This window comes from Pristiophorus japonicus, chromosome 3, assembly GCF_044704955.1.
Source record: "Pristiophorus japonicus isolate sPriJap1 chromosome 3, sPriJap1.hap1, whole genome shotgun sequence".
Classification (NCBI taxonomy): Eukaryota; Metazoa; Chordata; class Chondrichthyes; family Pristiophoridae; genus Pristiophorus; species Pristiophorus japonicus.
Window position 1 is genome coordinate 45,521,207 of NC_091979.1, and position 25,479 is coordinate 45,546,685.

The window sequence follows — 25,479 nt, forward strand, 5'->3', positions numbered from 1 at the left end:
GAGAACACCGGGCTGCGGAAGAGTGGCGAACGCGGAACGTGTGACTGACAAAACTGACAGCCAATGATATTGCGCGGTGGCTCCCGCCCACTCAACAGTAGCCAATCAACGAAAGTGGGGCGTTGCAACATTGTGAATAGAATGAGCCGGGCAGCCAATCAGCTGAAGGCGGGAGTGGGGAGGGGGGGAAACTGCGAGTTTGATTGACAGGGTGGGCGGCCGGAGCATGTAGTTCAGCGCTTCGCCTGCACAGCAGCCCAGGCTGAATGTGGACTACAAGCACCAGCAGAACCAGCAGCCGCTGCACCGCCCTCAGTGCGCTGGGAACCGGACTGCTCCAAAGCGAGCCCATGCTCCATATATGGAGAAGGCGGGGAACAATCGCTCCCCTCCCATCCGCGGTGACAGCGCGCCGGGATTGGCAGCGAGATGTTATATTAGGAGGTGCACAAGCCCTAAGCAGAAACAGTTGTGGGTAGCTTGCAGCGCTGAGCAGGGCAGGGGGAAGGCAAGACTAGATCCAAGGCGCTCCTTTTTTTAAGGGAAGAAGCCAGCGTTCCGCACATCGCCTGCTACTTTTCCACCGGCGATTATTTGTCTTTTGCTGTTAGCATCTGATCACCCAACGAAGTTTCCTTTATTTTTTAACCTCCCTCCAAATCCACGTCAATGAAGGAAAGAAGGCCAAGCCAGAAGCTTAATAAAAACGCGATGGATACTCAAACAGTGAAATGCAAAATAGTTGTGGTGGGAGACAGTCAATGTGGAAAGACCGCTCTGCTGCATGTTTTTGCCAAGGATTGTTTTCCAGAGGTATGTTCCCGGATCTGATTGACTTTGTGATTGTGTCTGATATTATTAATGATCTTTCGAGTTACGACGTTTTAATTATATAAACTGAACGGAATCCACGCACCTTTTTGTCGTTTTATTGTGTTTTTAACATTTACTGGCAGGTGCTGTTAAATCTACTTTCATATGCCTGCGATTTATTTTAAATGATTTAGCTTTTCAATGACTTAATCTTTTGACGGTGAATGTGAAATTATTGCATGCACACCTGTTTTAAACACTTTCTGCTTCTTGGATTGTTTCCCTTTGTATTTTTAAACATTCAAAAAAAATCTATACTTCAAAATCGCTCTCATTCTTTGTGTTTAGAGCTATGTGCCCACCGTCTTCGAAAATTACACCGCTAGCTTTGAGATTGAAACACAAAGGATAGAACTCAGTCTCTGGGATACTTCAGGTAAGAAACATCCCAGCTCTTGAATTTTAATTTAAAAAAATCTCTTTCCTCCCCTCCCGGAGTCAACATTTGGCGGCGGCGGATGACAAGAGCTCCAGGAATTTTAGGCACTGTGCTAACCCAAGCCAGCATCTCGAACCCCTCTGGGCTTCTTCACCCAGTTAGAAACCTGCGTTACTTAACCGGCAGCAACTTGGGTGATCCGGCTCAGAAACATGTCAATCTGCTATCTTAAGAAAACCGTGTTTTAATACGAGTCTACTGTGTGCTGATTGTTGAGATCGGGGATTAGGATGACATTCTAAATATATTTTAAGTACCAATGGCCAAGGACGCGCTCTCGACAAGAATCTATTTTTTTTCGCCAATGGTTTTGGTGCATAGCCTGGCAATTGACACGGGTTGGTTTCTTCAACAAAGGGACGGCGACGGACGGCGCCTCTGGGCACTCCAGGCCAGTAGGCAGGTAGATAGACACAGGCTGTTTTACAAGCGAAAATTGTTTTTTAAAAATAAAGTACACCACACCGAGAAATCGGATGTTCCGAGCGTTATCCCACTGTAGTTGTCTTAAGGTTTTCAGATAAAGGGATGGGAACCCAGGGAATGTGAAGTCAGGAGACGGGAAATTCTTTCGATTCGATTCGGCGAAGGAGCATCTCGGGTTCAACCACAAAGTATTTAAATACGATCCAACTTCGTCCTACACGGCGGGAAGGGTGGGTTACATTGGAGAAATACCCCTTAATACCCTAGAGGTCTCTTTTTTTAAGGGACTTAAAATGTTTATATGAATACATTTTGATGTCGTGTTCTTAAATTATTCCTGAATACGCTTACTGATACATAAATGTAATGATATCACAAATCACTGTAGTCAGCCTCCGGCCGGTTACACTACATTATATTTATTGGAGTTTCTTGTATGCACTTGCATAACATGGCAGTTTAGAAGAGGGTTGGAATGGACAGAGATAGGATGGTCCAAAGTCCTCAGCTTGCGGTTTGTTTGAAAGTTGTCTTCATGTACAAGCATGAAAGCACTGTATTTAAAGGCACATCAAAAACGGAAAGATGGTCGAGGAGTCGAGATAACTGCCCCGATTGCCAGCAAGGGAGTTTGATTGCTTGCAGAGGCTTGTGTCGATCAAGCATTCTTGAAATGGTTTCCATTTATGTGAGCTAACAGTGCTGGAATTTTTCCTTTCCAGACTGGTATTTCAGGAATTGCGTTGACAAGCCATAAAGACTGTCCGGAGCGTAAATCAATCTTTTTACCAGCAGAGGCAGCGAGAGGACAATGTCGCCCCCTATATAAACCAGTTGTCATGGTGTACTTTTTTTTCTCCCCTCTCAACAGAATGTGACCCCACATAGGAGATGTTGGATATCTCCAGAAATCGTCTTTACACTTTACTTACTCGACATTTTTCCAAAGACAAAGGCAGAATTGTAAACCATACAATTAGTTCATTAAGACAGGACAAGATTCCAGATTTTCCTTGCCCCCCCTCCCCAATCATTGCTTCGACTCCCACTGTGTGAACCCATTGTGTACCCATTGCATCGGATTTCCTTTGTATCGAGTGAATTCCTGGGTAGATGCATTCCAGGCAATAATCATATTACATTTTAGAATAGGTATTGATATTGGAATTCAGACTGTTGCAATAAATTATATTGGAAGGGCAGACAGCTTCAAACTCCCTATAATTAAATCTGTGATTGACTTCCTCAGTCTCTTTGGTAAGTTAGGTTGTCGGCTATTTAGTTAAACCTATCAGCTTCCTCTTGATTAAAAGGTATCTAACAATTAACTGTGCAGAGAGAGAGATTTAGAAAGACATTTGGCTAATGTCTTATAATAATGGGGCACCCTGGAGACTTGCAACTTAAAGTACTTTACATCCTGAATTTCAGAATAAAATAAAACAATGTACTGAATTAAAATGTTAAATTGAGTGCTTAGAATTTGTTTTCCTCCGTATTATGGAACACTTATTAAAATCTGGCGTGGATTTAAAGTGCCATTTATACTTGCTTAAAGCTGATTATATAATAGCTTCATCAAAGTGTTATTTTTCTTCGAGGAGTGATGTGCTGGGAATATCAATGACTTGGGTATCCTTCAACTGCACTCCGAACACTTCGAGACGTCTGCCAGATAATTTTATTTCGTTATAATTGGTTAAATCCTCTCACTACTATCCTGCTTTTGGCTGGAATCCTCTGTGGGTCACAGCGCTGCCCATCGTGGGCCAGCTAATTACTTGTCCCCCTTAAATGTGCTGCTCCATTAAACTAGCCATGTCATTCAAAACACAGTAGGCATTCCCTACTGAAGCAAGACAAAAGCTTTAAAGAGCCTTTGAAACCTTAGGTGGTGGCTATTTTTAGGGCACTTGCTTAAGGCTTTCTAATACCAAAGCAATGGCTTTACCATGAGGCCAGAACTTCCAAAATCATGAGAGTTCTGCATTCCTGCTTCCCAATTTTGCATGAACACCGATGATGGATTGGTTGTTAATCAAAAGTTGGACCACTAAATTTCAGAGGTCCAACAGAGATAATGATATTGCTTTGTCCTTTCTAAATGGACTGTCCCCTTTATGTAAATACACTTGGATTATGATTCATTGCTGGAAAATATCCCCCTCTTCACTGCCTTTATGCTCATAATTAATTAATATTTAAAATTCTTAATACCTAATGGCAGCCCAGGTCCCTTGTGAATCTTTGAAATACTTGGGACAGTTAATATCTCTGGTTGGTGATGAAACAAAAGATTTCTAATTGGATTGTACACACATTAACAATTTACATGATTCCATTACAAAATTCTTGAGCTATTATCGCTACAGCCTTTAAGGAACTGATCTCACTATTTCTCGTAGATAAGGTGCCACAATTTGCAAACGTTATAATACCACTTTATTGCTGAAAAAAGTCTACGCATGATGAAAGATTTACTAACAATACTTGAATGTTGGAGCACATGTTTAACTTTTTACTCCTGGAAACTATAGTGAAATTCTCATTATGGATGTCTTAAGATTTCAAATGGTGTGTGTGTGTTAGTCATACTGAATAGAGAGTCGGGATGATATTTAAAAACATACTAAGTTTGTCTAGCAACCCAACTAGTTTGCCCTGTTTTGTTTGTGAGTGTAATGTTATTGGAAAATGTAGCGATGGTTCCAGAAATAAGACCGACCAGTTGATAAAAAATAAGTAATGGCCTATGCATAGCCTTCTTGATATTGGTACTTGAGAAAGAACTGGTATTACCATATAGAGCTCTATTGGCCTGGTGCAGTAAATTGTAAGTAGGAAGGGCATTCAGTTTGGTGGCAGCAGCTAATTGCCTTTGGAACAGAAGTTCTGAAATTATGTGCATTGTAAAGATAAACTTACCTTGCAGACAAGAGTGCAGCTGTTTGATCATTTATCTTGTCTTAACTAGGCCCAATGAAATGGTGACCCAAATCAATGTTCTCTTGTCCAGTCCTCTGGCAAGAAGATAGTTGAAGAACCCATGATCCATATACAATCTTATCTTTAATGTGGTGACTGCTCTGCAGATGATGGGGTCTGCTGAAGATCTTTGATTGTCAATACCCCGTACTACTTAGCCAGTGTGTGTAACATCAGACGTTTTAATTTTAACTGCTTAAATTAATGTTTTCATGCCCCTTTGTAAATGGTTACAGTAAAATAGTGTGCATAATGCCTGCTTGATAGCTCAAGGTAATTTGAAAACCTTAAATACTTAATAGTTTATAGCTGTATTACCCTGTTCATCAATATTGCTTCATGATTCTCCACAGTAAGATTTTAGATAGTACTTTGAACAGATTCTTGGGCTCATTTGCCTCCCTTGAACTACAGCTCATGTATTGACAGCATTTTGTGTGAATCAGGGTGAATGAATTGATTATGCAGTAGCCACATTGGGCCCATGACTGAGGCTGGTTATCAAATAGCACCCATACAACAATGGATTTTCCTGCAAAAACTGAGATGAGATAGTTATACTAGCATGAATTTCATGAGTTGCAGCTGAAACTCCGGCCAGATATGAAGTTGAGAAAGAAATGCAATTCTGTTATGGACAGTAAGCACCCAGTGATGTGGTATGGTCCCATTTCAGTTTGGCTGTCTAATCTTGGAGTGAAGATGTATCTATTGATAACCCAGCTTGTGGGCTTCTAGGCTATGAAGTTTAAAGCATCACTCTCTCTCACACACACACTGATTTATAATGGTACAGTTAGTGAAATTTCAAAACGCCCATCTATACATTTATATTCAGTTTTCCTCACCAACTCATCACATATTGCTTAGGCATAATTGTACTTTTGGTTCACGAGTCAGTATCTCACAATGCTCCTCGTGTTTTAAGCTGTGTGGGGGAGGAGATTCTTTTTGAACTAGTTTCACTGAAGTCCCTGTAGAATTACCAGGTGCGATAAACCTTAAGCTTCCAATTATGCTGCAACATATTGGAGGACTGAACTGCTGCACTGCATTTTATGTTGCCATGTTTACACAATTAAAAAGAGCTCCCCAAATCATGATTCCTCTTTTGATCTTCTTAGTGAATTTTTTCATTCCCCTCCCCAACACTCAGCTTAACTTTAACAACCACATAAATATTGTTCAGTTCCTTCAGACCTGTAACTTGATTAAACACAACCCACTAGGTTCCTTGCTGTTGCAAATACATTGCCTTAGAACCTAACCTGTGCCCCCTCATTCGACTACAAGAGTTTAGCTTGACGCACGATGATGCCAAAAGACACAGTGCAAGATTGTAAAGTATTCGTATAGTCCAATGGTCCTTGTATTATTGAGTCCCCATTTTATTTTATTTCCTTACCAAAAGCATTTACAACAGTCATGTGCAACCCTGTTAACTGCTTTTCTCAGGTGATCAGTATGGGAGATTAGGCAATATTTTCATTGTATCATTTAATTTCACACGCGAACATCTGTGAAGCTTCAAAGTAAATTAGCTTTTGGTTCACTGGGGGAATTCTAATTGTGCATTATATGCAGTTGGAAGGATTGGATTAACTACCAAATTATAACCATTGTCTGTAAAATGCATTATACTTTCTAGTTCATTGTTTAAATGTAAGTATTACATGAGAATGAAGAATATGTGAAATATGAGATATCTGTCTCTAGATTATGTATTGCCCACTCTTCTAAAATTAAGTGATTTTTAAGAAAATGTTAAGTATAATTTGAGTGTTGTGATCTCCCTATAATTTTAATTCAACTCTTGATACCTGAATGCTCACCCAGATCTGTGTCGTCTGAACTAAAATCATCTTGGTGTTACAAGTGGGGAGTCAATTGAAAGTGGTTAAGAGTGGCAGCAAGAATTGCATGATATGGGTGGAACTCTGTGGAATGCCCACTGGTATTGACATCACAACAGTATGTTGTAATGCTCATTCCTTTCAAAATGGATATTGAATGGGATTCTGAGAGATTCCAGATCAGTGGTACTGTTTTTATGTGAGTGATCTGAACACTTGACAAATTCCACTCCAGTGTAGAAGGAGATTCCTGTGGGCAGTGTCCATTTCATTCCCATGGCATTCTGATCCATGGAATGTGGATATCTTTCTCTGCTGCTCGTGCTCTCGTATACCAGTGATAATACAACAGAAGCTCAATTCTGAGCAGGCCAGCCAGACTGCACTAAAGACTTGCTCCTAATCCAGTGAAGACTTCAGGAAACTTAAGTGATTGGGAAGAATAGACTAAATTTAAAATAAAGAAAATAATTAAACAATCCATTGAGCTAGAGTGACTCGCCAGCTGAATGAGGACTGACGAGGACTCTGGCACTACACGCTTCAGTTTCTGAATCCAGTGGGTTTGAGTGATGGGTGTTACAATTCTAAACTGCAGTGCAATGAGCCGCAGTATTTGTCAGGAAGCAAATGAAAAAACCTGTAAAATGAAAAGGCAGAACAGTCAGACACTCTGGTCACAGCTAATAACTTGCCTCTCATTTTAATGTGCTTTCTAAACTCAGTTTACTAAACTGATCCTGTGTGATGAAGTGATAATTCTGCTTTAATAGCCAATGCTAGCCTTTCAGAGCTTGATGTCACTTGTGATTTTAGTTTTTCATTCTTTGCCCACACCCAGTGCTTCGACAATTGGCAATGGTGATACTACAGTCAATTCCTGTTTGTTATAAATTTAATGTAATAACTTTATTGGGAGAAGGTTAAAATATGCTCAGTCATGTTATGAAATAATGCAGTTTTGACCATCCAGGCACAGAATTCAAACACAGTATTTACAAGAAATCCACTAAATTAGGAGCTGAAATCATTGGTTTAGTAGGAATAAAGGCAGTAGTTAACAATGAATTTTCAAAATTCATTCTTGTAAAATAATTCATTATCAGCTATGTTGCAAACTACAATTAGAATTGCCTCTTTTTACTCCAGAAGCCCATTACGTGCTCTAAGTGGAATACTCCGTGGCTGTATGGAGGCTGGGTCATGCTAGCTGTAAATCAACAGGTCATGGAGGGTTGCCATTGAGGCTACGGCCGATAAACCTGTTTTAATCCAGTTTCTTAAGCTACCAGGCTTTGCATTGCCCCCTTCTCACTCATTAATCATCAAACCTGACATAATGAAGAACACATTGTTGCATATTACAATTAAAATGGACCCTTTACAGTAGAAGGCCGTTCTGTTCTATAAGTCACTCTGGTTGTTTGCACAGTACCTAAAGCAAGGGAAAACAATCGTGATTATATTATGTCCATTTTTGGGGAGGAGAAAAACCTATCCAGCTATTTATTGTAACAAATGTGATTTGCTCATTTTAGGTACTACGGTGTACTTTATTTTTCGCAACTTTTGTCTGATAAATGCTCAGTGGTAGCACTCTTGCCTCTAAGTCAAACCCTGACTCCAGAGACTTCAACACACAATCTAGGTTGACACTTCAGTGCAATACTGAGGGAGCGTTAACACTGTCAGAGGTGAAGAAAAAGATGTTATACCAATAACAACTCGCATTTATGTAGCGCCTTTAACATAGCGCCTTTAGAGTAGTAAAGCATCCCAAGGCACTTCACGAGTGTTATGAAACATTTTGACACCGAGACAGACAGGTGAGTGGTATGTTTTAAGGTGCATCTTAAAGGAGGAGAGAGAACTGGAGAAATGTAGGAAGTGACTTCTGGAGCCTGGGGCCTAGACCGCTGAACGCTCGGACGCCAATGGTGGAGCAATTAGGGGATGCGCAAGAGACTGAATTGTAGGAGTGCAGAGATCTGAGGGTTGTAGGACTGGAGGAATTTAGAGACTGGGAGGGGTGAGGCCATGGAGGGATTTGAAAACCAGGATGAGAATTTTAAAATCGAGGCGTTGCCAGACCAGGAGTCAATATAGGTGGGCGATGGGTGAACGGGGCGTGGTGCGAGTTGGAATACAGGCAGTAGAGTTTTGGATGGGCTCAAGTTTATGGAGGACGGAAGATGTAAGGCTGGCCAGGAGAGCATTGGAATAGACGGGTCTAGAGGTAACAAAGGCATGGATATGAGGCCTTTTTTGCCTGCTCAGATGGATGTAAGTATCCCGTTGTGCTATTCAATGAAGAGCAAGGGAGTTCTTCTGTTGTCCTGCCCAACATTTATCCATCGGCCAACATCACGAAAACAGATTATCTCATTATTTATCTCGTTGTTTGTCAGATCATGCTGTGCACAAATTGGCTGCCATGTTTGGCTACTTTGCAATTCTGGTTGGTGGAATTCCTGGAGGTTTGATCACGTGATGTCTGAACATGTGACGTCTGTACCCATTACTGCATTTACATTATAACTGTTGGGTCTTTGTAGTTCAATATCCTTTTTCGTGGTTTCCCGTCAGCAGCTGTTGTGCAAGAAGCTCCAAGAACCAGGAGGTGGGGAAAGAGGGGAAACCGAAGGCGGGGGGGGGTGATGATGTCACCGAGCTGGAGGCTTCTCCATGGCAGCGGCTGTTGACATCACTGAGCGCGGGGGTGGGCCGCTGCTGGGGTGAGTTTAGGCCTCCGTTTTCCCAAGCTGTTAGCAGCAGTGAATGGGCGATTCATGCCCCATTCCAGGGAGTTTCCCGGCCAATCCGGGAGGGTTAGCAACCCTAATATTTCAAAAGACTTCATGGGAAGTGAAGTGCTTTGGAAGCACGTTTAGATGTTATATAAATGCAAGTACTTCTTTATTTGTATTTTAGTACCATAACAAAGTGGAGTTATCATTCTTCAAATGGCATGAATTTGAAGGGCTGTCATTTGGGTATTTGAACATGTGCAGATTAAATATACTGAAGACTTTTTTTTCTGGTGTTTAACAAACACCTTTATTTTTTTGTCATATCTGTTTTATGGTAATGAGTGTTAACAGCTCCTGTCTTACCAGCCTTGAGGATCCGAATTACGTTCTTCCCCTGAGCTGTCTGCATGTTTTTTTAAACCACTGTGCCTGAAATGAGCTACCAGGGGAATTCTACAGTTTCATATTTAAGGGGTGTTCAACTGAAGAATGCCAGATTGGGGCAGACGAGACTTTGCTTGTTAGGCTGCAGTTTAATGTATGTGCTGTGCACAAAGACGATTGTACAACTGACAATTTGGGTTGTTTTTTTATCCAGGATCTCCCTACTACGATAATGTCCGACCGCTTTCCTACCCAGATTCTGATGCAGTTTTGATTTGTTTCGATATAAGTCGCCCGGAGACCCTCGACAGTGTGCTCAAGAAGGTAGGTGCACCAAATAGCTTATTTCATTTTAACACACACAATGTAATTATGATTTGGAGAGAAATTATTTGCCAGAAAGGGACATCACTTTATCCCATAATGTAGTTGTCATAAAGCGCAGAGGATCCAAACTCTCACTCCTTCACGTCTGTTTCCTAAGTGGAGTTATATCCCACAGTATTAACACCTCAACCACCTTCACTTGAAAAACACTCAGTTGATCATTTTGTCTTCTCCTTGTTTTTGTTCAACAAATTAGTCCTGCCACGTTTACGGTGAAAACACAGCTTTTTGAATCCTGCTTGGCATTGTTTATTGAATATTGTACTGACAAATCAAACCGTTTCTGAAAACATGTAGAGAACGTACAGTACTAACTTTTTGAAGCTGAAACAAATGCATTTACCGAAGGAAGCCCTCGCTCTGTATAATTTCTGCATTGATATCCTGACTTGTCAGTTCCAGTGCTGTCATAGATTGGGTGTGAATGGCATTCACTGGAAGTTGACCACAGTGGAATGTGATGATGTAATTGGAGTGGAACTTTCAACACAAATGGCTGCCTTGAAGCTAGCAGATAATCGTTTGGAAGCATAAAGCAGTGGAACAAGAAATATTAAGAGTTCTGATGGAAGGTGCATGCATTTAAGAGTATGCCAGAATTCTTCACAATGAGTACTGTGCCCAAAGGCATTCTCTTGCTGGCCTGTTTTAACAATTTAGGTGCTGGTGTTGATGGGTTTTGACTCTTGTATTCTACATTTATAAATCTATTTCAGTATCCTATTACAATCTCCATGCGGTTCATCGCAGCCTGTTAACTGCCCTTTTAAAATAAAATCGAGAGGGATAACAAGCTAAAGTGGATGCAAGCAAAAAGTCAATGAATTTACAATCTGCTTTTTCCAATAACCTAGATTAAATTTAGCTGCAGTAAATGTCACAGCGAACCTTCTGTTTAGGTTATTGTGGAAAGAAGGCAGCTGTACCTCTTAATAAACCTTGGAATAATAGCTCTGTGTACATTGCTTTGAATTGTTCCTGCTGGAGGGGCTCACGTTTGTTTGCAGTCTTGCGTACAGCTGTGACTTTTGACTCATTGCACCATGAGCGCAGTGGCTAACTCACCGGGAGGATTCCAAGTAGATAAACGAAACAGTGCGTGCTGTGCCAAGTCTGCCTGCCAGTCTCCAGTATGCCTGTGAAGGGAAGCTTGCGTAAGGGAGGCATTTAATAGTCACATCCTGCAGGACATCTAGCATCAGGACTGAGACAGCTGGCCCCCATTTTCAAGAATTGTTAAAATCCCATGGCCGTCACGCTCGCTTTCTCTGACTTTCAGTTTTGATCTGCTGTGCAACACTCCCAGTAACTTGGTTTAATTTTGTCAGAGATGGAAAATACATTTTCCAGAAATAAATATCTGTAATCGAAGACATTGAGTAATTATGTTCTAACATAATGCCCTTATAGAAGAGTGGCTGGTGACCTTCTGTCTCTCGATGGTACTGTTTGTTCTGCACATAAGCTGTTCTACATGCTGTTCCTGCTCTATCTTTGAACAATCCTAAATAGAATTCAAAAGGATATGTTCTGGCAGGGTGACCTGCAGCCTCCATTCCTGTCCCATGTCTCATCTGTTCATTTACCAATCCAAATGGCACAGAAACAAAGGCAATTCACCTTCCCGTCAGGTGAAAGTCTTGATGCGAGTTTGGCAACTGTTTTCTACCAACGCAATCGCATTTCTTGAAGCTTGTATAATGACAAAAGCAGTATCTGTGTTATTAGATTGATATGTACAGGCAACAAGTAACACAGCCAGTGTTTATTAACGCGCTATCTCAGCTCGAGCGCGACAGGGTTGAGTGAAGTGCCTGTGTGCACTGTTTTAACTCTGTGACCCAGAACTTTATTGCAATAGTACCCTCAGGAATTTAATGCAAACATATCTAACAGTGAACTAAAAATAGCACACAGGGATTTCAGCCACCTAGTGATTGTTTTTAAACTATCTAATTGCAGTGTGGAAAATACTAACCCAATACCTAATTCATTGGCTTTAATTTACAATTCACATCATTAACATTAGGAAATTACATTCGGATCAGCTAATTAATAGGAACCATTTCTTCTTTAATCACTGACATATAATAGTGATACTTGTATTTTTATGCTTAGAATTTCCTTATTCCATCCCCTTGCCTACAGTGTCAGGCTGAACCAGACTCTTTGCAACCTCGGCGCCCTATTTGACCCTGAGCTGAGCTTCTGACCCCATACCCTCTCTCACACAAAGCCCACCTACTTCCACCTCTCTAATATCTACCCCTGCTTCAGCTTATCTTCTGCTGAAACCCACCTCCATGCTCCAGGCACAGCCATTTCAATGCTCTCCTGGCTGGCCTCTTAACTTCCACCCTCTATAAATTGAGCTCATCCAAAACTCTGCTTGTATCCTAACTCGCAACGAGTCCAGCTCACCCATCACCCTGGGCTCACTGACTTGCATTTGCTTCCAGTCCACCAGCGCCTCGATTTTTAAAATTCACATCCGTGTGCTCAAATCCCTCCATACCCCTCGCTATCTGTAACCTCCTCCAGTCCTAGCACTCTCCCCATTGATTCCATCCCCCTCCACCACTTAACTCCAACTACCGAAGCTACTTTTTGCACCTCTTGTGCCTTCGTCCCACCATTGGCAGCCATGCCATCAGCCATCCAGGCTCCAAGCTCTGGAATTCCCTCCCTTATTCTCTATCTCTGTCCTCCTTTAAGATGCTCCTTTAAAAACCTACTTCTTTGACCAAGCCTTTAGTTACCTAATCCCTTCTTTTGGTTCGGTGTCAGTTTTGGTCTGATTATACTCCCATGAAGCGCCTTGGGACATTTTCCTAATTTATAGGTGCTGTATAAAGACAAGTTGTTGTTGAAATCTCATGAACGCATAATTTTGAAATGTGCACTTTCTGGAATTCAGTTCCAGCAGCAGTAACAACAAAAAGGAGCAGTCAGTCGTGACTCCTGTAAGGATGATCTTTTCACAAATCGCAAGCGGCCAACGAGCAACCTAAACATTATAAATGTCACAAAGTTCATTAATCCAGCTGCGCATTGTTCAAGTTTTGTGGTAAATGATTAAATGCAAATTGACGTAATTAGAGTTGCCCTGCTTGGCCCTCAGGCCTCGAGTGCAGTCATGTCTTTTCTTCTCGAATGGTTTAAAGTACAGTAACTCGTTGTGATATTATGGTAATAAACACTGAGCCAAACTATTGATATCCTTTACAACTAAACTGCTTTTTACGCACTTCTACTTAACTGAGAATATGACGCAAAGCGTTAACATGCTGCCTGTTGTCTTCTGTTGTTAAGTTATGCTTAATAGCTCTTTGTTTAATGTTTTCCATTAAAAAGTGCATGTTGCAACCATGACCAGTGACTTTGAAAAGAAATAGACTTTAATTTTGAACAAAGCCTCACTATTTGTTTCCGGTCTTTACAGTGGAAAGGTGAGATCCAAGAATTCTGCCCGAACACAAAAACCTTGTTGGTCGGCTGCAAATCTGATCTGCGCACGGACCTGACGACATTAGTGGAACTGTCCAATCACCGACAGAATCCGGTGTCCTATGATCAGGTATGTATTTAGTTCCATTCTCAGTGACAGCCATTGTTCTGGTACAAAGGAATGAGTGTCGATTGTGTGCTTCTCATTCAAGCTTGTACTTGGCCAAAGAGAAACAATGAACCCCGCGTCAACAGTTCTAGCACACAGTTCTTGGAATCTGGAAGTCCCATTGAGCATGTGCGGGCGTGTGCATGATGTCACATGTCCATGTCCAATGATGCTTTTGAGTTTCAGGGCATGACAGAGTCTTTTAGTAGAGATATTTAGATATGTACAGGTTTCCCATTAAACAATCAGAATAAACTGCTCTAGTGAAGTGTAGGGTCATGACTATAGCAACACCGTCCTGAAGATAGGTGGTGCTTGGGTAGCTGCTCATTACATTTATAAAATAGCATACTTGAATAAAGCCATGATGGCAGCACTATGAAGACCATAGATTGGGACCCTAACAAACCATGCATGAAAGGTTGGAGCAGCCCATCACACCCAGCCGCATAATTAAGCTTATTAACATCTGTGTTGGTATGTAGGGAGAAGGAATGGTCACAATTACCCCAGTAGGTAAGGCAGGTTCAACGTATGTAGTTGCATTATGATGCACACTGGCATCTTGGGCAGTATTTCAATGTACGCGGCAGTAAGTGCCCTTCCAGCATCAGACAAACTAGCTGAGAGGGTCTTGTTGGAGGTGGAGCTGCTGAACCACCATACAAGTCATATGTTTTGTGCCGGTATTTTTGTACCAGTTAAATTCCGTGTAATATCCCAACATAGCATTAGGAGGGGTGGCCCTGCAGCATTTCAATTGTTTTTTTTTTAAACACTCCAATCCTTTGGAAGCTCAGCTACATCCGTACCGTGCACTCACAGGCCTGATGGCTTACATCACATCTGCAAAGAGTGGTGCTTCATCAGCATTACCACATTCTTGGTTTCATTTTTAGATCGGTTTAATCTTTACGTAGTCAGCGATCTCGGGTCTGCTACTGATGAAGATTGATAGCAGAAAAGAAAAATCCTTTTCAAATGGAAATAACATGTGGGCATTTAATTCTCTCTTCATTTTTTGGGGGGTTGACTTATTAACGATTTTACATAAATTCTGTTCGGTGCAATTTTAATGCAGTGAAATAGCATTAATTTTTTTTAAAAACTTGAATAGTATTAAATAGTGCACATAACAATTTATGCAAATGCATAACGGGTGCACTAAAAATAGCACCGAGGGAATGAAATCCAATATTCTGAAACACATACATACTATCCAAACTTGATTGCATCAAGGGTAAAATATTTCACCGCCTCTCTCCACTATCATTGATTCCCAATTAATGATAGTTAATTCAATTCTCTTCACTCTTAATGTCTTTCAAATAGACATTGCTGTGGTGGTGGAGGGAAAAGCAAATTCCACTGCAGTAGCACATGGATAAGGGACATTAGGAAAGCAGGTTTTCAGACATATTTCCAATGTGATATATGGTCAATAATGCTTAAATATAATCGTCTCTTTACAGCATGGATCAGAACTTTAAGTATTGTACTTGTGGGGGCGGGGAGGCGGTAGGGGGTGGTGCTGGTGAGGGAGCGGGGGTGGGGGGGAACAATGAGCATTGATAACAAAGGGACAAAATCTATTTTATTTGTCTCCATGCGCAGTTGCAAAACTATACATTCCGAGTGTGTACTACAAGATTCCCAGTGTATGTTTACAGGGTGATTCTTGAGGGATTCTTGTGTGTGATTTGTGGAAAGTGGGCTTCATGGAGTGAATGACCTTCACTCGTTCAAAGAGCATAAAGCACTGATGGATACTTCAATTGGTTGAAATATTGAACATATTTCCTGTACTGTAATAGCTTCCCACTCTATGTCGCACTTTGATATATTATTCACTGTTTACAGTTGCCCCTCGATAGACCCAAACAAAAAAAACTCCACATCATGAAATTGATCGTAGAACATGCTTTTTGACAGACACTTTATTGAGCAGGTTGACTGTGCAATCTATTGTATCAATTATTAAAAGAAATTCCACTTTGATCCCCAAAAAATGAGCTTTAAATGTAAAGCCGTCCTTGTGGCCATGCCATTGATCCATTAATTAATCCACAATTTGTTGTCTCTTCAGGGTACCAACATGGCCAAGCAGATTGGAGCGGCAACATATATCGAGTGCTCATCGTTGTCATCGGAGAACAGCGTAAGAGACATTTTTCACGTAGCTACGCTGGCTTGTGTAAACAAGCCAAACAAAAACGTCAAACGCAACCAGTCCAAGCGAGCCACAAAAAGGATTTCACATGTGCCCAGCAGACCGGAACTTTCCACAGTGTCTCCCGATTTGCGGAAAGACAAGGCACGAAGCTGCACTGTGATGTGAGGATGGTGGGGTTGGGGGAACAGATGGAGACAGTCAGACGAAGTTACAATGACGTGGAATGAAAGGCTTTTTTGACAAAAAAAAGGGAAGGACTACGTGCAGTGCACAGCATCATTTACATACCAACGTGTCTCAAATAGCCTTTGAAAAGATATCCTTCACCTTTTTTTTAATATGTGGAACCTTGGGTTTCAGCAAGTGGAATGACTTGGTCTGAAAAAGCTGGGTGTAGATGCTGTCATCGGAATATGTGAGAAAGATAACCTTGTGAATCCCTGGAACTCCTAAGGGATACCAGGTCAAAGACTTGCGAGGGCCTCGTACCAGTAGTAGAAGACACAAGAGCTTGTTAGGAGGGGGAGGGGGAGAAAGGAAAACAAAATTAAACCAGCAAGCAAAATAACAATTATACTTCATTCTTGGAAGTTTTCGGGGATGCTGTATTTGCAAGGACTTGTGGTGGGGGCAATATTGTCCAAATAATATTGAACATATAATGAGCGCTGTAGTTGCACTTTGTCTATCATCATTGCAAAAATGAGGTCATTCCAGTGTTTCTACACCACTAGACAGTTGGTTTCTTCACTAAACAATGCTTTATGATTGGTGCATCATGATGCTTTAGGGTGGTATTATATAATGGCTGGCTAAAGCTTCTTTGTATTAGGTATTGTAAACTTAAATTATAAAATGTTTTCAAAAACTGTAGAGCGTCTTACCATTTTTTTTGAATGTTGAAGTTTGTAAGTCCATTCTAATGTTTTGGCAGTATTTATTGAAGTATAGTATTTTTTTCTTGGAAACTGTAATCCAGTATTGATGTAAATTATTGCAATAATTCTTTGTTTAAAAACCACCAATTAGAATTATTCAAGCCGTTTATAATAAGCAGACTATTCTGTACCTGATCACTAAACTGTATTTTTAATCTGAGCTTATTAAGCTTATGATCTATTACAAAGAATACGTATTTCTTTGCCAAATAAAAAAAAACTCTGTTGATCACAGCTTTGATTATTATTATTTCTCGGTATGCAGATTGGAATATATTTAGTACAATCACTTCTACTCATAAGACGGGTTTAGCTCAACTAGGCCTCCATTACCGGGAGAGACTAGAGAAACTGGGATTGTTCTCCGAGAGCAGAGAAAGTTAATGGAACCTTTAATAATGGTGTTCAAAAATTATGAAGGGTTTTGATGGAGTGAATAAGGACAGACTGTTTCCAGTGGCAGGCATCAACAACTCTCTGCGGTAGACAATTCCACAGGTTCACAATTCTCTGAGTGAAGAAGTTTCTCCTCATCTCGGTCCTAAATGGCTTACTCCTTATCCTTAGACTCTGACCCCTGGTTCTGGACTTCCTCAACATCGGGAACATTCTTCCTGCATCTAACCTGTCCAGTCCTGTCAGAATTTTGTATGTTTCTATGAGATCCCCTCTCATTCTTCTAAACTCCAGTGAATACAGCCCCAGACGATCCAGTCTCTCCTCATATGTCAGTCCTGCCATCCAGGAAATCAGTTTGGTGAACCTTCGCTGCACTCCCTCAATAGCAAGAACATCCTCCAATTAGGTGACCAAAGCTGAACACAATATTCCAGGCGAGGCCTCAGCAAGGCCCTGTACAACTGCACTAAGACCTCCCTGCTCCTATACGCAAATCCCCGAGCTATGAAGGCCAACATGCCATTTGCCGCCTTCACCGCCTGCTGTACCTGCATGCCAACTTTCAATGACTGATGTACCATGAACCCCCAGGTGTCATTGCACCTCCCCTTTTCCTAATATTCTGCCTTCATGTTTTCGCCACCAAAGTGATAACCTCACATTTATCCACATTATACTGCATCTGCCACGCATTTACCCACTCACCTAACCTGTCCAAGTCACCCTGCAGCCTCTTAGCATCCTCCTTACAGCCCACACCGCCACCCAGCTTAGTGTCATCTGCAAACTTGGAGCTATTACACTCAATCATTGATGTATATTGTAAATATCTGGGGTCCCAGCACTGAGCACTGTGGCACCCCACTAGTCACTGCCTGCCATTCTGAAAAGGACCCGTTTATCCCGACTCTGCTTCCTGTCTGCCAACCAGTTCTCTATCCATGTCAATACATTACCCCAATACCATGTACTTTAATTTTGCACACCAATCTCTTGTGTGGAACCTTGTCAAAAGCCTTTTGAAAGTCCAAATACATCACATCCACTGGTTCTCCCTTGTCCACTCTACTAGTTACATCCTCAAGAAGATCTGTCAAGCATGATTTCCCTTTCATAAATCCATGCTGACTTGGACCGATCCTGTCATAGCTTTCCAAATGCGCTGCTGTTTCATCTTTAATAATTGATTCCAACATTTTCCCCACTACCGATGTCAGGCTAACCGGTCTATAATTCCCCGGTTTCTCTCTCCGTTTTTAAAAAGTGATGTTACATTATCTACCCGCCAGTCCATAGGAACTGATCCAGAGTCGATAGACTGTTGGAAAATGATCACCAATGCATCCACTATTTCTAGGACCACTTCCTTAAGTACTCTGGGATGCAGACTATCAGGCCTCGGGGCTTTATCGGCCATCAATCCCATCAATTTCCCTAACACAATTTCCTGACTAATTAGGATTTCCTTTAGTTACTCCTTCTCACTAGATCCTCGGTCCCCTAGTATTTCCGGAAGGTTATTTGTGTCATCCTTCGTGAAGACTGAACCAAAATATTGGTCTGCCATTTCTTTGTTCCCCATTATAAATTTACCTGATTCTGACTGCAAGGCACTTACATTTGTCTTCACTAATCTTTTTCTCTTCACATATCTATAGAAGCTTTTGCAGTCAGTTTTTATGTTCCCAGCAAGCTTCCTCACATATTCTATTTTCCAACTCCTAATTAAACCCTTTGCCCTCCTCTGCTGAATTCTAAATTTCTGCCAGCCCTCAGGTTTGCTGCTTTTTCTGGCCAATTTGTATGCCTCTTCATTGGATTTAACACTATCCCTAATTTCACTTGTTAGCCACGGTTGAGTCACCTTCCCTGTTTTATTTTTATTCCAGACAGAGATGTACAATTATTGAAGTTCATCCATGTGATCTTTAAATGTCTGCCATTGCCTATCCACCATCAACCCTTTAAGTATAATTCGCCAGTCTATTCTAGCCAATTTACGTCTCATACCATCGAAGTTACGTTTCCTTAAGTTCAGGACCCTAGTCTCTGAATTAACTATTTGGTGGTCTGTACACAACTCCCAGTAGTGTTTTCTCCCCTTTGGGTATTCCGCAACTCCACCCATACAGATTCCACATCATCCAAGCTAATGTCCTTCCTTACTATTGCATTAATTTCCTCTTTAACCAGCAACGCTACCCCACCTCCTTTTCCTTTCTGTCTATCCTTCCTGAATGTTGAATACCCCTGGATGTTGAGATCTCAGTCTTGGTCACCCTGGATCCATTTCTCCGTAATCCCAATTATATTTGTTAATAACTGCCTGCGCAGTTAATTTGTCCACCTTATTATGAATACTCCTTGCATTAAGGCATAGAGCCATCAGGCTTGTCTTTTTAACACACTTTGTCCCTTTAGAATTTTGCTGTAATGTGGCCCTTTTTGATTTTTGCCTTGGGTTTCTCTGCCCTCCACTTCTACTTTTCTCCTTTATACCTTTTGCTTCTGCCCCCATTTTACTTCCATCTGTCTCCCTGCATAGGTTCCCATCCCCCTGCCCTATTAGTTTAAATCCTCCTGAACAGCACTAGCAAACACTCCCCCTAGGACATTGGTAATTTAGCTTGTAGGACTTCATCCCATTTTTTACCTAGATCGTTGGTCTGCCCAGGTGCAGACCGTCCGGTTTGTACTAGTCCCACCTCCCCCAGAACCGGTTCCAATGTCCCAGGAATTTGAATCCCTTCCTCCTACACCACTCCTCAAGCCACGTATTCATCTTAGCTATCCTGCTATTTCTACTCTGACTTGCACATGGCACTGGTAGCAATCCTGAGATTACAATCTTTGAGGTCCTGATTTTTAATTTAACTCTTAGCTCCCTAAATTCAGCTTGTAGGACCTCATTCCGTTTTTTTACCTATATCGTTGGTACCTATATGCACCACGAAAACTGGTTGTTCACCCTCCCCCTACAAAATGTCCTGCAGCCTCTCTGAGACATCCTTGACCCTTGCACCGGGTGGCAACATACCATCCTGGAGTCTCAATTGCAGCCACAGAAACATCTATCTCTTCCCCTGACAATAGAATCCACTACAACTATAGCTCTCCCACTCTTTTTCCTGACCTCCTGTGAAGCAGAGCCACCCATGGTACCATGAACTTGGTTGCTGCTGCCCTCCCCTGATGAGTCATCCTCCCCAACAGCACCCAAGGTGGTGTATCTGTTTTGGAGGGGGATGACCGTTGCATTATCTTCCTTCCACTGCTCTGCCTGATGGTCATCCATTCCCTATCTGCCTGAGTAACCTTACCTGCTCACTAAACGTGCTATTCACAATATCCTCAGCGTCACGGAAGCTCCAGAGTGAATCCATGCGCAGCTCCAGTACTGCAATGCGGTCTGTCAGGAGCTGCAGCTGGACACACTTCCTGCACATGTAGTTATCAGGGACACTGGTAGTGTCCCTGATTTCCCATATAGCATGGGAGGAGCATGGCATGGTGCTGTGCTCAACTGGCATTAACTCTTAAATTGCTTAATTTACTTAATTTGGCAACAATGACAAAGGTTTCCTACTAATAAAAAAAGAAAAAAGATAAAGAAAAAAGAAAAACTACTCACCAATCACTTACCCTCTTGGCTGTGACAGATTAAATAGTACCTTTTTCAAAAGGGAATTGGATATATACTTAACGTGCAAAAATAATTGCAGGGCTATGGGAAAAGAGCAGGGCAGTGGGCCAAATTGGATAGCTCTTTGAAAGAGCCAGCACAAGTACGTTGGTTTGCATGGCCTCCTTCGATGCTGTATCATTCTCGGCTGTTACAGCTCATTTGATCTCATACTGCCAAAATACCAACCCCTACTATCTTCCCACTACTGCCTGGATAATCCACTTGACGATTAGATGCGGGACCTGAGTAGAAGAGAATGCTCTAACAATGTAGCATTCCCTTCATATTCAACTAAGTGATCCCAGCTCCTGCCTTCAAGAAGGACTCATATCTGCAACCTTCTAATTTGAGGGTAAGAATACTGTTAACTGAGCCAAGCTAAATATCAAGGAGAGGGATTTAACCTCGCCCAGCTGCCAGAAACTGGGCAGGCAGTTAAAATGCTCTGTGCAACTTACCTCCTCTGATCCCGCATTTATATAGCGCCTTTCACAACCTCGAAGTCCCAAAGTGCTTCACAGCCAATAAAGTGCTTTTGATGTGTAGTCACTGTTGTAATGTAGGAAATTCAGCAGCTAATTTGCACAGAGCATGCTCCCACAAACAGCAATGAGATAATGAGCAAATAATCAGTTGTTTTTGCTGACGTTGATTGAGGAATAAATATTGGCCAGGACACAGGTCAGGACACAGAATAACTCCCCTGCTCTTCGAAAATGTGCCAGGAGATCTTTTACGTCCACCTGAGCGGGCAGACGGGGCATCGGTTTAACGTCTCATCTGAAAGACGGCACCTCCGACAGCGCCGCACTCCCTCAGCACTAGACTGGAATGTCAGCCTAGATCTTTGTGCTCAAGTCCCTGGAGTGGGACTCATCCACTCTTTTTAGAAGGCGAGCAGGACACCCTTTTATCGAGGTCCGACTGCATCGAGACCTGCGAGAGGAAGGCATTGGGTTCAGGTGGGAGACTGACTCCAATCATATGAGTTAAATTCTTCCAAGCCTCATGCATCGGGTCTGGGCGGCTTCCTGTTCATTCAAGCCGCTACCACCACCCCCCCCCACTCCAGCGCACCGATCCCACTCATCCTTGAAACCCCGACACACCACATCTCAAATATCTCTGCTATTCACCGTTATCTTCACTGTCACATTAATCTTAGAAAATTTAACTTTTTCTCAGTGAAATATTAAAGCCCAAGAATATACACCTGTAGAGGTGAACACTAACTACTTTTACAAAGGTAGTGTTAGTGAATTCAATAACCTGTGAATAGATGGGAGTGCGGGGGGCGGGGTGGGAGGGGGTGGAGGGGAAATAAAAAAAAAATGCAGAAAGGTTATCTTGGTCAGATCTGCAGAGAGACATTAGAGACAAAAAGGGGAATAGAGTTGAATGTAATATGACTAGGAGAAAGCAACAGGATGTAGGAGCAGCGATGGTCTGAAAGTGTTTACAGATCTGCAATGTGCTCCAGCAACAGTTGGGATACTTCTTTGGATTTTGCATTGAGCCAGGTTGCAGCAATGATAGAAAAGTTGGATTGCCCACAAGTTTACGGATGATATAAAGATTTGTGGGGGCATTGGGACCGTAAATAAGAATAATATGTTACAGGAAGATCTTGATGCAATGGGAGAATGAGCCTGCATCTGACAGAATTAATTTAATGTTGATAAATGTAGTGTTACGCACATGGGTATGGAAAAGGACAAGCATGTGCAGGGTTGCAAGCTTACCTGTTGAGCAGGAGAAAGACCTAGGTGTTGTAGCATATAGATCTCTGAAGGTTCGTGACCACTTCTGAGAAGCTATTACAAAAACAAATAGAAAACATATTATTCTTTCCTTACATAAGACCTTGATTCGGCCTCATTTAGAATACTGTGTCCAGTTTTAGTCCTTTCATATGGGGGGGTGGGGGCGGTGATACAGTGGCTCGGGAAAAGGATCAGAGGAGGGCCACTGGATTGATATCTAGTTTAATGGCCCTTAGTTATCACGATTGGCTTCGGGAGCGAGGGATTTTTACTCTAGCAAAGCATAAACTTCAAGAGAGGTCTTGAAATAATGAAATAATTAGATTTGGTCCATTTGGATAGGTTATTTGTGTTAGATTAGGGAGGACCATAAGTTACACAAACATAGAACTAGGTTAGATGTTAGGAGGTATTTCTCAGATTTATTGACCTATGGAACGAGTGTCTAGCTCATTCAGTAAGTATGGCTATGTGGAAGATAAATGGGCTACAAAGGGCTTGTATCTCATAGAAACATAGAAACATAGAAAATAGGTGCAGGAGTAGGCCATTCGGCTCTTCGAGCCTGCACCGCCATTCAATAAAATCATGGCTGATCACTCCCTCAGTACCCCTTTCCTGCTTTCTCTCCATACCCCTTGATCCCCTTAGCCGTAAGGGCCATATCTAACTTCCTCTTGAATATATCCAGTCACTACACTCTCCTGGTTCTTGATCAATTTCAGGAGTTGGAGTGGAATTTCCCAAGTATTTTTTTCCTAAATTGGCCCAGGATTTTCCTTTATTTTTTGCTTCTCCCAGCATGGCTGGTTGAGAATGGGGAAAGGGAATGGTGGATGCTGATCATGTGTGTTTAAGTTGCACCATGAATGCATGTGACTGGGCCAGATAGAATTTCCCTGTCCTTCATTTTCATATGCTCCTAAAAATCTCCCTATATAAAGAATTTTTTCCGGCCCTCTCTCCTCACTCTTTTAGTGATCATTTTAAATTGATACACCTCATCTCTGACTTCCTAGCCAGAGGAAATAGTGTTTCTTGATTAACTCTATCAAAATTCTTTGTAATTTTAAAAACTTCTAGGAAATCTTCTCAGTCTTCTTTGCTCCAATGGAAATAGCCCCAGGGCTAGACTTTTCACGAGGTGGCTAAGGCCCCCCAAAATAGACCTTATTCCAATGATTTGTGATGTATCGCCCATGCTGATCGCCAGCATAAAGCCCATTTTTTTTGCGATTTTCCACTCGGTCTTACCCCAGCAATGTCAAATGGGCAATCTGATTTCACAGCGATCTCACGATCGCCCAAAAAAAGAGGAAGTGAAACGGAAGTCCAAAAAAAAAGCTTCCCTAGGAACGATATTGTGCGCATGTGTGGTATTTTTATTTTGATTGATTTTTTCTGCTGCGTTTGGAGACTTCATGGGTCATCGCACATGCTCAGAAGGAAAGGAAGGGTCGGTGAGAGCGGAAGAGAGAGGAGAGAGGAGTTCATCGGTAGATTGTTATCAGTTATCATTACAGACATTTCAGCAATAGGCATGTCCATTCAAAATCAGAATGAAAGTGAAAGTGAAAGAAGAAAGGCCAAAGCCTTCAGTGAGGAGGCTAACGAGGCACTTGTGCATGTTGTATCAACAAGGTGGGAGGACTTGACACGGGGTGGCCTTGGGAAACCTCCACCCCGTGCTTACAGATGGATATGGCAGGAGATTGCCATGAGGTGTGGACGTCTGACCAGTGCCGCAAGAGGTGGAACAGCCTCCTGGCAGCTGCCAGAGTAAGTTTGATTTTACTATATATTTAAAACATATATAAAACTCATGTGTATAAATTATTATGTATTATTTACTTGATGTTTATTAATTGCAAAAAAATTCCTCAATTTTAATTATTTATAATGTGAAGTTTACAAATTGCATTAAATGAAAAAAAATTACATTATCAATTACATTTATTCACCCTAATACTAAGTTGCATGTTATCGTATTAAAAATTATTCATATGCAGCCACTATAGTAAGTTGCATTGTAATATTTAAAAGATATTTAAAAGTCATATTTAAAATCATACGTACATATGTATTGTAACTTACTGTGTATAATTAGAATATTAAAAATTATTCATATGCAATATGAGGTTACGTAGAACATTTAAATCAGTCTTCAATGTTTATTGTCAGGAAAGGTAGCTAGCTTATGCCCTGCAATGTTAAATTATCATTTACAGAAAAAGATAAGTTTAAACCGTGCGGAGCAAAGGAGGACAGGTGGCGGCCCCATGGCAGTACACATTCTAAACGATTATTTTCTGTCCCAGTCAATATCCTGGTGAATTACTCGCTGTAGCTTTAATGACCTTCTATAGTCAAGCACCCAAAGCTACACAGTACTCTAACTGTGGCCTAACCAATGCCTTGTATAAATTTATCATGACTTCTTTACTATTTTTAGGCAATAGTGATTGCTAAGTGTTAGCTTGGCTTGGTTGGTAGCTCTCTTGCCTCTGAGTCATAAGGTTGATGGTTTAAGCTCCACTCCAGAGTTTGTGCATGTATTCTAGGTCAATGTCACTGAAAGATTGATGCATTGTCAGAGCTCCTGTCACTTGGATGAGAAATTAAAATGAGGCCCTGTATGCCTCTTTGAGTGGTTTAAGCAGATATTAAACAATCCCATGGAGGATTAAGGAGTTCCCTTTGCCAACATTTTGCCCTGAGCCAATACAGCCAAAAATTACATTAACTCGTCATTTCTTTCTTTGATGTTTGTGGGCAAACCTCCCAGAAATAGTGGAGAACCAGCGAGAA

The 25,479-nt window shown here is 41.6% G+C and overlaps 1 protein-coding gene across 1 annotated transcript; it reads left to right on the forward strand.

The window, feature by feature from the left end:
* The first annotated feature begins 465 nt into the window (after nt 1-465).
* rnd3b (Rho family GTPase 3b) lies at nt 466-17,058 on the forward strand. Its single transcript, XM_070875331.1, has 5 exons — nt 466-813; nt 1,162-1,249; nt 9,925-10,034; nt 13,540-13,674; nt 15,800-17,058. Exons 1-5 carry the CDS (start codon nt 670-672, stop codon nt 16,049-16,051), a joined length of 729 nt encoding a protein of 242 aa, XP_070731432.1. The 5' UTR covers nt 466-669; the 3' UTR covers nt 16,052-17,058.
* Nucleotides 17,059-25,479: the final 8,421 nt, after the last annotated feature.